Consider the following 13,197-nt stretch of genomic DNA (forward strand, 5'->3'; position numbering starts at 1 on the left):
GGCTGTTGAGGAACACGTGGGTAAACTTGAGGAGTCCATGGAGGTCACAAAAGAGTCGGACAATACGCTTGGGGAAAGCATTGAAGACTTGAGGGAGCAGTCTAGGGACTTTGTGACCATGTGTCTCACTTCCTAGAGGGATAGCGTGCAAGAGTTGCTAGATTCCCAACGGAAGAAGCTGATGGGGGAGGAACGATGCTCTCGATTCCATGATGATGGCTTTAAAGGAGGAAACAATGGCCACAACGATGGCTCTAAGCACAAGAATAGAGGAGCTCGAGGGAGAGTTGGCCTTGTGTCGAGCAGCCGTGGGGAAAGGAGTGGCATATGCAGCACTCAGTAACGAGGATGTCCTGAAACCGAAAGAGTTTGTGGGGACATGGTCTGCATGCAATGTGGACAATTTCTTGTAGAAGATGGAAAACTACTTCTGTGCCAAAGCCATCGTGGATGATGAGATTAAGGTAAACATTGCTTCAATGTTTCTTACTGATATTACGTTTTTATGGTGGCAAGCCAGGACCACGGATAAAAAGCAATGTGAGATTGAGACGTGGCAAGAGTTCCAATACGAGTTGAAGGGACAGTTTTACCCAAAATTTATCGAGGAAGAAGCTCGGGCAAAGTTACAAGGGATAACACAACGGGACACAGTAGGGGAGTATGTTTGCGAGTTCAAGGAACTCATGCTCCAAGTTTCAGATGTGACCGAGAAAGAAGTATTGCTTGCTTTTCAGAATGGGTTGAAGCCGTGGGTCAGACAGGAGGTGGAACAAAGAGGTGTCCAAAAGCTGTTGGATGTCATGACGGTAGTTGAGCCCGTAAGCTTGGTATAGGGAAAGACAAGCTTGGGTCTTCCAAGTCCAAGGAAAGGGGCATATGTGAAATGGATCACAAGGAATATGTTGTTGATGGCAATGGCAACGGCGACGATAGTGGTAATGGGAAACCACGAGTTAGGAATAAGAAACCCAAGAGGAAAAAGGACAAGCTGAAATGCTTTCTTTACGACGGTCCACACATGTTGAAGAAATGTTCAAAGAAATTCGTGCTTAAAGAGAAGCCGGTGGGTAAGGCCTTGGTACTTGGTTCGAGCACAAAAGGTGTCGAAGCCAAGGAGGCCGAAAATGAGAAGAAGCCAGTGGAGTACTTCTTGTGTCATGGTCCGCATAGATTGCGGAAGTGTCCGAGGAAGTCTATCATCAAAGGGAACGATGGAACAGACAAAGAGCCCAAGAAGCTTGGTTCGAGCGAGGAAAAAGCCGAAGCCAAGTGCGCAAAGAGGAGCAAAAAGAAGCGAGTAAAGTGCTTATTGTGCCGTGGTCCGCATGAGTTGCGGAACTGTCCAAAGCAAGCCGGAGTCAAAAGAAAGGCAACGTCTGAGCTTAGTGAGTCATCGGAAGGGCTTCCACCCAAGAAAGAGGTGAGTTTGTCATCGGACTTAGAGGAAAAAGTTGCGATGAAAATAGTGAAGTTGGGACCAATAAGGCTCGAATTGAGTGAAGCGTCGAAGTTGGCTGAGTCATCGACAAGGCTTCCACTTATGGGAAAGGTGGGTGGTGCATCGGACTTCAAGGAAAAAAAAGTGATACATGTGGGACAGATGACCAGAGTAAATGCAACGAGTAGCAAGACTCGAGTTAAGAAGCGACGTAAGCCGAGGCAAAAGTCCCGAAGATAGGAAAAGCTAAGGCGTCGAGACGAGATCGAGGCGAATCAAGTCAATGCCATTCGGAAGTCGTAACAAGGGCGTTGGGAGAATGGGTGGGGGAGAATGTCACGGGCCGCAGTTCAAAGCCCGTGACCAACGCACCAAATGCATCCAATTGAGGTCTATTGTTTAGATAGGGATCATTTGGCCCACGATAACTGGCCCGATTCAAAGAACTGTTGGAGAAGCCTGTTAGATTGAAGCCTGGTTGGCCTGATAATGAAGATATGGCAACTTAGGCTAATTTGGTAACTAATCTTAGAAGATTGAGGGAATCATATCTTGTAAAGATTAGATTAGATTTGATATGGCATATCTTGTAAATCCCTAAAATAAAGGGATATAGTTAATCTCATTCGTCGATGTAAATGTATCCTAACTGTCAGTTTTGGGGGAGCTCAACTATAAATATAGAGTTTCCCCCTCATTTGTACAGACTCCATTCATTGTTTCATTATTATTTGTGAATAAGAGAATTGAGAGCATTTACTCAAACACTTTGTGGGCGCTCTTTCTGTTGTTCTTTATTGTTGTTTTTTTGGCATAAATCACTTCCACTCTTCAATTTGGTGCCTTGGAGGAGTTCTTAAGGAATCCTCACTTGAGTAAAGGCTGACTTAGGCGAGTTTGGACGAACGGATCGCCTAAGGCCGCACGGATCGCAAGATGAAAGGTCTAGTCCCGTGACACTAGTAGGAGGAGAAGGAAGAGAAAGAGATGAAATTCTAAGGATAAGATAAGTTGGGAGCCCAAAGCAGTTCTTTAAATTTAGGCCTAAATTCACATGACTTGCCCCTAGGATTTGGCCTCTTTGAATAAATACAAATTTTTCTTTTAATTATTTAAAAAAAATTAAACCATTCACAATTTCAATTTAAAGGTTTTTTTTGCTTTTAAATGAATTTATAAATAAAAAATGAAAACAAATATTTTGATTAAATCCTTTATAATAATTTTATTTAGACCACAAACAAAAAATTGAACTTTATAATATCAATAAATTAATGGGCAGAGGGTGGATGAATAAATAAATTAATACCAACTATTAAATCATCATTAGGCACTCAAAGTTAGAAAGTAAACAAAGTAATATTTTAAAATTATCTTTTAACTAAACTAATCAAAGCAACAAAGCCTGCTTGGCTTAAAAGATTAGATAAGAAGATAATATACAAAAATAGAAATGTTGAAAGGTGTAATTAATAATTGAAATTAAAGGCTATTGTGGAGTGGTAGACTCTGTTTCATCTAATCCCTATTATACATTTTTGGGAATCAACAAAATGGAATGAAAAGGATTTGGGGTTTAATTCATTTCAAGGTGTACCAAACTCAAAAGCAGATACAGGGCCTTTTTTTTATATTTGAGTGATACAAGATTTTGCTGCAAAATAACTCATTTTTCTCCATAAATTAGTAAAAGACAATAATACTATTTGCATAGGACCATCACCTAATACCCGAATTTTGAACAAAATCAGCAGCTTTTGGACGAATTAAGAAAACAGAATTATCCTATAACATGTCTAAACGTCAATTAGTAACAATGGACAAAAATAACATTCCCTTTTAATTGTTATCCTCACAACTCATATCCTGTTTCACCTTCCATGCATTCCCAACACTACTAATTAGATCACATAATCAGCAATAAAAACACGATAAATCTAAGGCTATCAACAAAAGTTAAACCAAAAAGAACAGCAGCAAGTTGATATTTGTATAAAAAAATTTCAGTATATTTTTGCTAAATCAAGATGCAGAAGATGAGGCATTGTTAGTAGGAAGATGAAGGTGGGATACAGTTACTCATTGTTGTGGGGTGTCACTATTGGAATCAAAGCTGATTGTAGCATTGCCATTTGGATTGTCTTCACTGTTGTTGTTGTTGTTGCTATCAGGGTTGAGATTACCAACAGCTAGTACCTCTAATTTCTTGCCAAAATTGTTCTTGTTATTGTGCATCCAGACCTTGAGGACCCCTCTATCGACCCCAACTTCATCGCAAAACTCTTTGACTAGCTTTTCTTCACCCTTTGGCATCCTCCAACCAACCCTCACAGCAAAATCATGCATCTTTTGTTTCTGTTCCTTGCTGAACTTTGTCCTTGACCTCTTTCTCCCACTTGGGTTGTTGTTGTTTTTCTCTATCACTCCAACTCTGGGATGGTGGTGATACTCATCCAATGGCCCTGAGTAGCCAGTGCTCAAGGCAAGCAGCATGTGGGGTGCAGAAGAGTAGTAAGAGTATGGGACGGGTGAAGGCGGGGTATGGGTTGGGCTAGGGCTAGGGCTAGGGCTTAGACCAGGGGTGTGGGTTGGGCTTGGACTAGAGCTATGATGAGTAGGTGGGGGTGGCAGGCGGTGGATGAAAGCAGGAGGAGCATCATATGAGTCACGACGGTGGAAGTTACGGTGGCAACCACAGGCAGCACATTTGAGAGAGACAGGGTCAGTCGGGGTAGAAGTAGGGCTAGGCATGAACTCACCACAACCATCCAAGGCATGTCCACCCAAGCTGGCAACATGGTTTTTGAGGCACTCTTTGTAAGAAACCACCATATGGTGGTGGATTGTGCAGCTCTTGAGGAGGGTTAAAGACTTGGTCGTGGCCTCGTTGGGGTTGTGTGTCTCTGATGAAGACTCAGATTGTGGGTATGGGGTGGTTTTAGTGTTGACTACCTCCATTTTCACAAAAAGGGGGGGGGGGAAGGGATTGATGGGGTGAGAAGGGGGACCTTTTAGTGGGGTTAGGGTTTTTTGCCAAGCTTAGAGAATTTGGCTTTGTTTGGTCCAAAAGTGGTGAATATAGGAAGAAAAAAGGGATGGTTTAAGTGCTGAAGAGAGGTGTGATTGTGAACTAATTATGATGGATGATGGTGTTGATGATGAATGGTCACAACAACTCTCTCAGCCGAAACTAAAACAGTGTGAAAATAAATCTATCTCTCTCTATCAATACATATATATTTTTGGTTATTTATAGTAGTGTAAACTTTCTGTGTTCTTTTTATAAAAAACTTAAATTCTTTCTCAGTCGGCCTAAGAGCCTTGATTATTTAAGATCGGAGGAACCGTGTATGTGGGGGTAAATTGTTTAGGAGCAGTAAATAGTAAGAATATATATATATGTATATATATTGTACTGATGCTTTGGGGCAGTGCAGTGGTGTGCAGCAAATGCAATTCAATGGTTGCTGGTACCGAAACCGACATGCGTACGTGAGGGGATGAACATGATGAACAGTTGCAAAAAGGACAATGCATTGACCCTGCAGTTAATAATTGTGTTTATTAAAGATAAAAAAACAAGCGGTCGTTTTATGTTAATGTACCAAGTTAAACACCCAAAGCAGCATGATAAAATTGACCCCTACCAACTTTGCAGTTAACTTAATATTTCAGTAACTTAAATCAGCCAGTTTTATGAACAAGATACATAACTCAGTGCATTACTATGTTCCAACAAATAAGGTAGAAGGAATCCGCCTTTGCTACTACTAGGCTGTTTATGAATTAGGTCCGGTGGTTTACTCCAAAACTGTTTTACCTTTTTTTTTTGTGAAAATCCGTTTTTACTCAAATTTATTCAAAATTTTGGAAGTATTCTTTTTCATATTTATATATTTTATAATTAATATTTTGTATTTTTGATTACCTTGTTTAAGTTAGTATACATTACAAAACGCAACATATAAATAATTAAAATATTTCGAAATTTAAACCTGAATAAATTTAAATAAAATCCACATAAAACAATAGTTAAATCAAAATAAATTTAGAAACAAGAATTGAGCCATTAAAATCTCAAAAACCTCCATATTTTATTTGGCATCTCATCGATACTTAAATTTAGTAATTTACATATTTATAAAATTGTATTTTTTAAGCATATATTAATAATTTTTATTTATATAAAGTTTTAATTTTTATATATTCACATTATGCCTATGATTTTTTTTATCATGTTGTTTTAAAAATCATATTGATATTATACATACATCTATCAGAATTGATATAAATTTAATATTTATTCTAGGGTAGTGGACATAAACCGTAATCTAATCTTCTTCCACGTGTTGTTTGAAAACGCAAAAAGCAAGACAACCCATGTTTTGTTATTAAAACATTTATATTTTCTTTTCCAATAAACTCTCTTTTGGTTTTGTGTTTTTGGTGACAAATTAGTCATTAACTTAACATGCATGCATCGTGTCATGTTTTTCAGCCTTTTCTCAATTATAGCTGCTGCTGCTGCTTCTTATGGAAATTCAAATTATTGAATGTTTTTCTTTACTTCACATTTTAAGATTACTTTTTTCCCTTAAATTTTAATTAAACAGATATTAGTTTAATTATGAATTTTATCTGAAAAGTTCATATTTTATGAAAAATGAGAAGTTGACTTAAAATGTTGTTTCTTTTTTTCTAATTTGTTGCATACAAAATTTAAAATTACCAATTCTTTTATTGTTGGTTTTAGGATTTGCAATTTAAAAATATTATTCAATTAAATAAACTTTTCAAAAGTAAAGTCTAGAAATTAAATAATTTATTTTCATTGATAATTAAACCAATTTAAACTTTTATGAAATATAGTTGAAATAGTGCAGTTAAAATAACAAAATTAGAAGAATGTGCGAATCCAGTTTCTCCCATTTGTAAATTGTAATCATGAAATCCATTTTCATTGTTAATTAGATTTGATTGTTTACCTATCTTTTTATACGTTTTCACACAAATAGATGAAAAATGTATTAAACAAAATATGTTACCTAACAAATCTAAATCTAAATAATTATATTAAATATAAGATTTGAATAAATAATATAAACAAATATTTATACTTAAAATATCATAAACAAAAAACCAATTCAATAAATAATATTATGAAAATCAGAAATCGAATAAAAGAATCGAGTTTTACTAGATGTTGAGGCTTGTTAATACAATTTCCTTAAGGCAAATTCGACCACTCCTATAGTAATTGGAAAAAAGTAGGTCGACTGTCTCACAGGATACAACAACAAGATGATCGAAGTAGCAACACCTCCGCAGTGATCAACAAACAAACCATTGCCTTCCTCTATCACGGAAATGAATGAAAGTATGGAGAGAAAAATAGAAAAAATTTTCAAGAGCAAAATAAATTCGTTGTGAGTGTGTTAAAAATTCTGAAGAATTCTTTAGGCTTTTATAAGCATTCAATATGGAGGAATTTTTGGAAATTTCCATGAATAAAAATACAAATATGTATTAAAGGAGTCTTTGAATCAATTTGAATAAAATAAAATCAAATCAAAATATGTCCTTTTAAAATAGATTCTGTGTAATATCTGCTGAGAAAATAAATTTCATATTTGGCTTTAAAATATCTGTAGGCCCTTTTTGAGCCCAACTAATCCGAACATTTCACATTACTCACGTCGTGCGCGTGCACCTCAACCCCCTGCGGGCGAGGCGAAATTTCAAACTTAGTCATTCAATATCCTTTTAAGCGCGTTCTTATATATATATATATCTCACACTTGGTATTTAACCAATGTGAGATCTAAGCTTTTCTTTTCATCAACAAATATTCACAAGTAGCTTACTTTAAGCATCAATTTCTCATTCATCATTTAATCATTTTGAGCATATGATATATCATTGTAAAGGTCTCATGGAGTAGAATATAAAACCATAATTTTTTAATTCAACTTTCTACCTTTACTAATCGAGAATATGCCTCAAAGCTTCCAAAAAAAATTTACATTTTTCCAACAAAATTGGGAGCCAATCAACACTTACAACCTCCTAATTTCTCATTTTGTTTGTATAGTGGCCAACTAAATTATTCTTAAATTTATTGTTTAATTTAATTTTAAATTTTATAAATTCTAAAAATGTTAAACTAAATTTTTATTATTTTAAGGTTCAAGACCCTTACATGCTCCTAGCTCCACCTTGAAGAATTTTTAGGTTTTTTTCGTTAAATCATTATTTAGGATACAATGTTTCTCACATTATGGTCTGGATTTTTTTTACAAGTTAAACTTTGAACTCGACAATTGTACCCACGTTAGGACTTGAACTTGACAACTTTTCTCATATTGGGGCTTGAATTTTTTTTAACCAAGTTAAGCCTTGAACTTGGTAATTGTTTCTACATTGAGGCCTAAACTTTAGGGTTTTCAATGACTAACTTGGATAAAAAAAATTCATGTCCCAATGTGAAAATATTTGTCAATTTTAGAACCTAACTTGAACAAAAGAAAAGTTCAAACCCCAATGTAAGAAGAGTTGTCAAGTTCAACCCTAAAATGTGGTTTAACCTTTTTTTCAGTTTTTACTTACTCTTTCAATTAAACATTTTACCTCACTCACTATGTGGGTAATAAAAATCTTACATAAAAAAATATATGTGTTATAAAATAAAGAAATATGGAGAGAATAAAGAACAAAGAAAATATGAAAGCAATAGAGGATGTACTTTATTGATAAAAAGGGATGATCACAATGCTTCATTAGAGTCTCTATTTATAGGCATAAGAAGTATAAAAGAAGTAGAGATCTAATTCTAATAACTAGTAGAATTTAAAGTACATTAAAACTTTATATTGATTATGATGGACATTCACTTAATAAGATATTCATAACACTCCCCCTTGGATGTCCATTGGTAGATAATGTGCCTCGTTAAAACCTTATTAGGAAAAACCCTGTGGAATAAAAACCTAATGAAGGAAAAAGAGTACACAATCTATAATACACATAATATGCTGCCTCATTAAAAACCTTACCAGGAAAACCGAATGGGACAAAACCTCGATTAAGGGAAAAAGATTGCAACGCGTATTTACTCCCCCTCATGAAAACATCACATATTTTCTCATATTCTACGTATTCAATCTTGAATACTAGTTTTTCAAATGATTATTTGAATGTATTTGTTGAGCATTTACCATTCTTTTAAAAGTCATGAGTGAGAGAAATTTTGAAAAATATATTTTGATCTCTTCAGGAGATTCAACAATAATCATAACAAACTTTAATCATGATTCTTTTATAAAAACACAAATAGGTATTTTGGATCATTTTATAATCCTCCTTCAACTACTATTCACTAATTCAAATTTACCACTTATGTTCAAATTATTTCAATTCATATAAATGAACAATTTCTCGAGAATTTCAATATGCTTCTAGCATCTTAAATCCTTCAAGGATTTTAATATAAACTTTACTATATAATGATTCATAAAAGGTTGTAACAATAACTATTAGACGCAAGTTGAATCTTTTATGAATTGTCAATTTAATAATATATCTAAAGATTATTACATCCACCACAAAAGAATATTATATGTAATACCCCTAACCCGTATCTATCACTAGAACAGGGTTACGAAACATTACCGAAAATTACAAAACATTTATCAGACAATTCATATCATAATGTATTCATATCAGGAATTAGTCACATTCAGTCATAATGTCCCTTATGTGAACCCTCGAGGCTCAAATCATAAATTAGAAACAAGTTGGGACTTAATCGGAACCTAGAAAATTTTTCGTGAAATTTCAAAGTTTTTCCTATGTGCAGGGGTCACATGCCCGTGTGGTCAGGCAATGTGGCTCGCACGACTAAGTGACACACCCATGTCCTAGGCCATATGGTATATGAAGTAGGTCACACGGCCGTGTTCCCAGCCCGTGTAACTCTCTAACTTGCAATACATTAAGGAGCAGGGGTCACATGGTCAAGCCACACGCCCGTGTACCAGGCCGTGTGAAAAATACTGAGCATTCTATTTTTAATTTTTAAGATGCAGGGGACACACGCCCATGTGCTAGAATAAGGTTATTTCCAAGCCTTATTCCTCACCCAATTTCACCTTTCACCTGCATAAACACTTAAACATGTTCACCAACAAATTCTAGACTTTTAAATCAAGCTAAAACTAAGTCTTATGCATGACAATTCATCGCAAGTATTCATGTATGTAATCTTACCTAATTAACCAATTTCACATATCCAACACATTAAATCCATATTTATATATATACATACATTTCAAAATATACCAAGTTCAAGTCATTTCAATGGCTAATTACAACCAATATTTAGATGCCAACAATGACCAAAATAGCCTATACATGTCATTATACCAAAGTCAAATTAATATTTATACCAAAAGGAAAGCGATTGATAGTATGATGTAGCTCCAACCAGCTTCCAACCTTTACGAGCCTCCGAGTACTATAAAACAGAGAAAATGAAATAGAGTAAGCACTTAGTGCTTAGTAAGTTCGTAAAACGGGAGATAAGCTTACCATTTATTTGTACATTAAGTAAACATTCACATACATTCCAAATAACTTGGCCATAGCCTAAGCACACAATCTCAACAAATATATTAGTTATTCATTTCATGTAAATATTAATAATAAAGATGAGCTCATCAAATACCAAGTTCCATGCATTTCATGTATTTTTCATATATTGATTTCATTTTGATTTTCACTTGTCTTCATGTCAGAATTTCACCCATGAAATCATTTGAAATCTCGATGGATACGAGGGTAGTACACATAAAGTGTACAATCAATAATCCGTTAATTTATATTTGGGAGTACTCATTAGAGCACTTAAACAGAAAGCACACTCTCAAGCCATATAATAGAATGCTCATGTGAACATGTAACAGGAAGCTTATCCGGGCTTAATAACGGGAAGCTCACGAAGAGCCTATAATAGGTAGCTCCGAAGAGCACTTAACGGGTAGCACCAAATAGCCATATATCGGGAAGTTCAAGCAAGTACTTACAAGAAGCCCCGAGGAGCCTTTAACGGGAAGCTCACAAGGAGCCTATAAATAGGACGCTCATATAAGCGTGGGTGTGTCTACAACATATGCAGATTACAACCATTCGGGATGCTTCGAAAAAAATTTAACGGGAAACTCGCAAGAACACTATAATAGGAAAATTGAGAGGGCTTATATCAGGACGCTCTATGTCCGCAAAAAATGTAGAACCACTACCATTTCAGGAAACAGAACCCTGTATCCAATCGAATTTCATTCATTCTAACAGGACTTAATATTTGTCAGATATTTTTGGATATGTGTGTTCAAATTTCATATACTATGCTATTACACAATTCACAATCACAACATTCAATTTAAGCATGTAAATATATAAATTTAGTTACACAAACTTACCTCGACTAATGTTCGTGAATTGATGTCTACTAATCCATCATTTTCCTTTACCTCGACCCAGTTCCTTATTTGATCTATCTGGACCTATACGAGTAAATTTAACTCAATTTAATAAAATTCATATTCAATTCATCTCAATTCACATTTTAGGAAAAAACCATTTTGCCCCTATACTTTTACTTAATTACGATTTCATCCCTAGGTTTGGGAAATGAAATTCATGCAATTTAATCCTTATTCCAAGCCTAGCCAAATTTTATATGTAACTATAACAGCACATATTTTTCACAAAAGTCATAATTTTCCATGAATTTTATATTTTCACAATTCAGTCCCTAATTCATGATTTCATCCTACATTCTTTAATAAAATGCCTTTAAACATCCATCAATATCTCAATTTCATCATCTAATAAAAAAAATCATATGAATTCATCAATGGTAACTTCCAAAAATTTCATGAAAATAAAAAAAACTAATGAAATAATAAGTTGGACCTAGTTGTAAAAGTCCCAAAACATAAAAATTTCAAGGAAAAAGCAAGAATTAAACTTACATGAAGTTAAAATATGAAAGACCAGCTTAAACCCTCTTCAATGGATGTTTTTGAGCTAAAAATGATGATGAATTTCTCTAGAAACTCTAATTTCCCATTTATTTCATCTAATTTTGGCAAAATTTACATTTTTTCCCTTATTTCATCACATTTCCATATTTTTTTCTTGTCTATGCCGTCTCAGCCACTTCATGTGGTTTATTTGTCCTTTTAGTCTTCCTTTATTTACTATTTAGGCTATGTAATCACTTTTTCTTTAATTAGCAAGTTTTACACCTTTTTTAATTTAGTCCTTTTTAATTAATTGACTTCCAAAATGTTAAAATTTTCTAACGAAATTTTAGTATTACCTTAATGATATTCTGTAAATATTTATAAAAATATTTACCGCTTGGTTTATAAAATTGAGTCCTCAATACCTCATTTTCTAAACTATTTGACCTAATAAATCATTATAAAGCACAAATTACTAATTCAAAAAATATTTTAAAAATCACATTTAACTTATAAATTTTTAAATAATAAAATCTACGAGATTACTTGCCAAATTTAGTGGCGTTGAACCATTGTTTCCGACATTACTGAAAATCAATATATTATATTATATATTTTCATAATCAATGCCAAGACTTAGCAAAAAACTTCATATTTTTATTCTGCTTTTGCAAAACTACTTCAATTGCACCCTCACTAGTTTTATACCTTTAGATATTTGAACTATTGGTTCAAAAAATCCACGAATTTAATTGTACTTGAGTTGCGTCTTTCTATTTTGATCAATTTATTCCAAATCTATATTTCTTAATAGATTTATTCAAGATCCTCCTTTTATTTCATTATTTCAATGATAATATTGCATGCAAAATCATTGTCGATCACTTTTATTATTCGGTTCCATATTTTCTCGAATTGACATAACTTATCGAGATCTCTTATTTTCATTATTTTAAAATTCAATTTCAGGTACCTGAATCTCTTTTGAAGTTTTACTTATTAGTTATGTCTTGGGTTTCTTCTGGAGCACCCGCCTATACTATATGACCATCTAAAAGAATTTTCATCTTTGGAACCGATGAATGTATTATTTATTCTATCTGATTGTCCTACTAGGACTTTGATTCAGATTAAAATATTAGATGGTATATAACACTTGGTTATTCTCATTAAGTTTGTAAATACATCTAATAGTTAACTTGTAATGGGTTATCCTTATTGAACTTCTAGTTCGAATTACTCTCCCCTTAGCTCATTACAAGTTACTATTTCTCTCCCCCTAATATCAAGAAAACTATCGAATCAAAATTGTAATCACAAATCATGTCATAATTGAATCTCGAATACATTCAAAACATCTAATAATATAAAGAAACTTGTAATTAACATATATTCTCAACTTTCTTTGAGGATTCACTCATCTTTGTGCGTTGTGGTGGAGCAATTGGAACATATATGCACATACAAAAATTCAAAGATAAGAAATATTTAGCTCTTGATCAAAAACCAATTGTACTGGGGAGTATTTATAACTTATTGGCTTGATGCGTACAACACGTAAATTAACATAGTCTCATGTTGAAATAGAAAGTTTAGTTCTCATAAATAATGGTTTAGACATTAATCAGAGGTGTTTAATCAATAATTTCTCTAAACTATTGTGCGCAAAGTTTTAAAAAAGTTTTCAAACTCAATCAATAAAAGATTGAGATATAAACTCATCAGTATTAG

At 33.8% G+C, this 13,197-nt stretch overlaps 1 protein-coding gene across 1 annotated transcript; it reads right to left on the reverse strand.

Annotated features, from left to right (window-relative positions):
• Positions 1-3,397: 3,397 nt before the first annotated feature.
• Positions 3,398-4,801, reverse strand: LOC107919363 (zinc-finger homeodomain protein 11). Its single transcript, XM_016848837.2, has one exon. The coding sequence runs from the start codon at positions 4,397-4,399 to the stop codon at positions 3,521-3,523; it is 879 nt and encodes a 292-aa protein (XP_016704326.2). The 5' UTR covers positions 4,400-4,801; the 3' UTR covers positions 3,398-3,520.
• Positions 4,802-13,197: the final 8,396 nt, after the last annotated feature.

Source organism: Gossypium hirsutum, chromosome D13 (genome assembly GCF_007990345.1).
Source record: "Gossypium hirsutum isolate 1008001.06 chromosome D13, Gossypium_hirsutum_v2.1, whole genome shotgun sequence".
NCBI classification, from domain to species: Eukaryota; Viridiplantae; Streptophyta; class Magnoliopsida; order Malvales; family Malvaceae; genus Gossypium; species Gossypium hirsutum.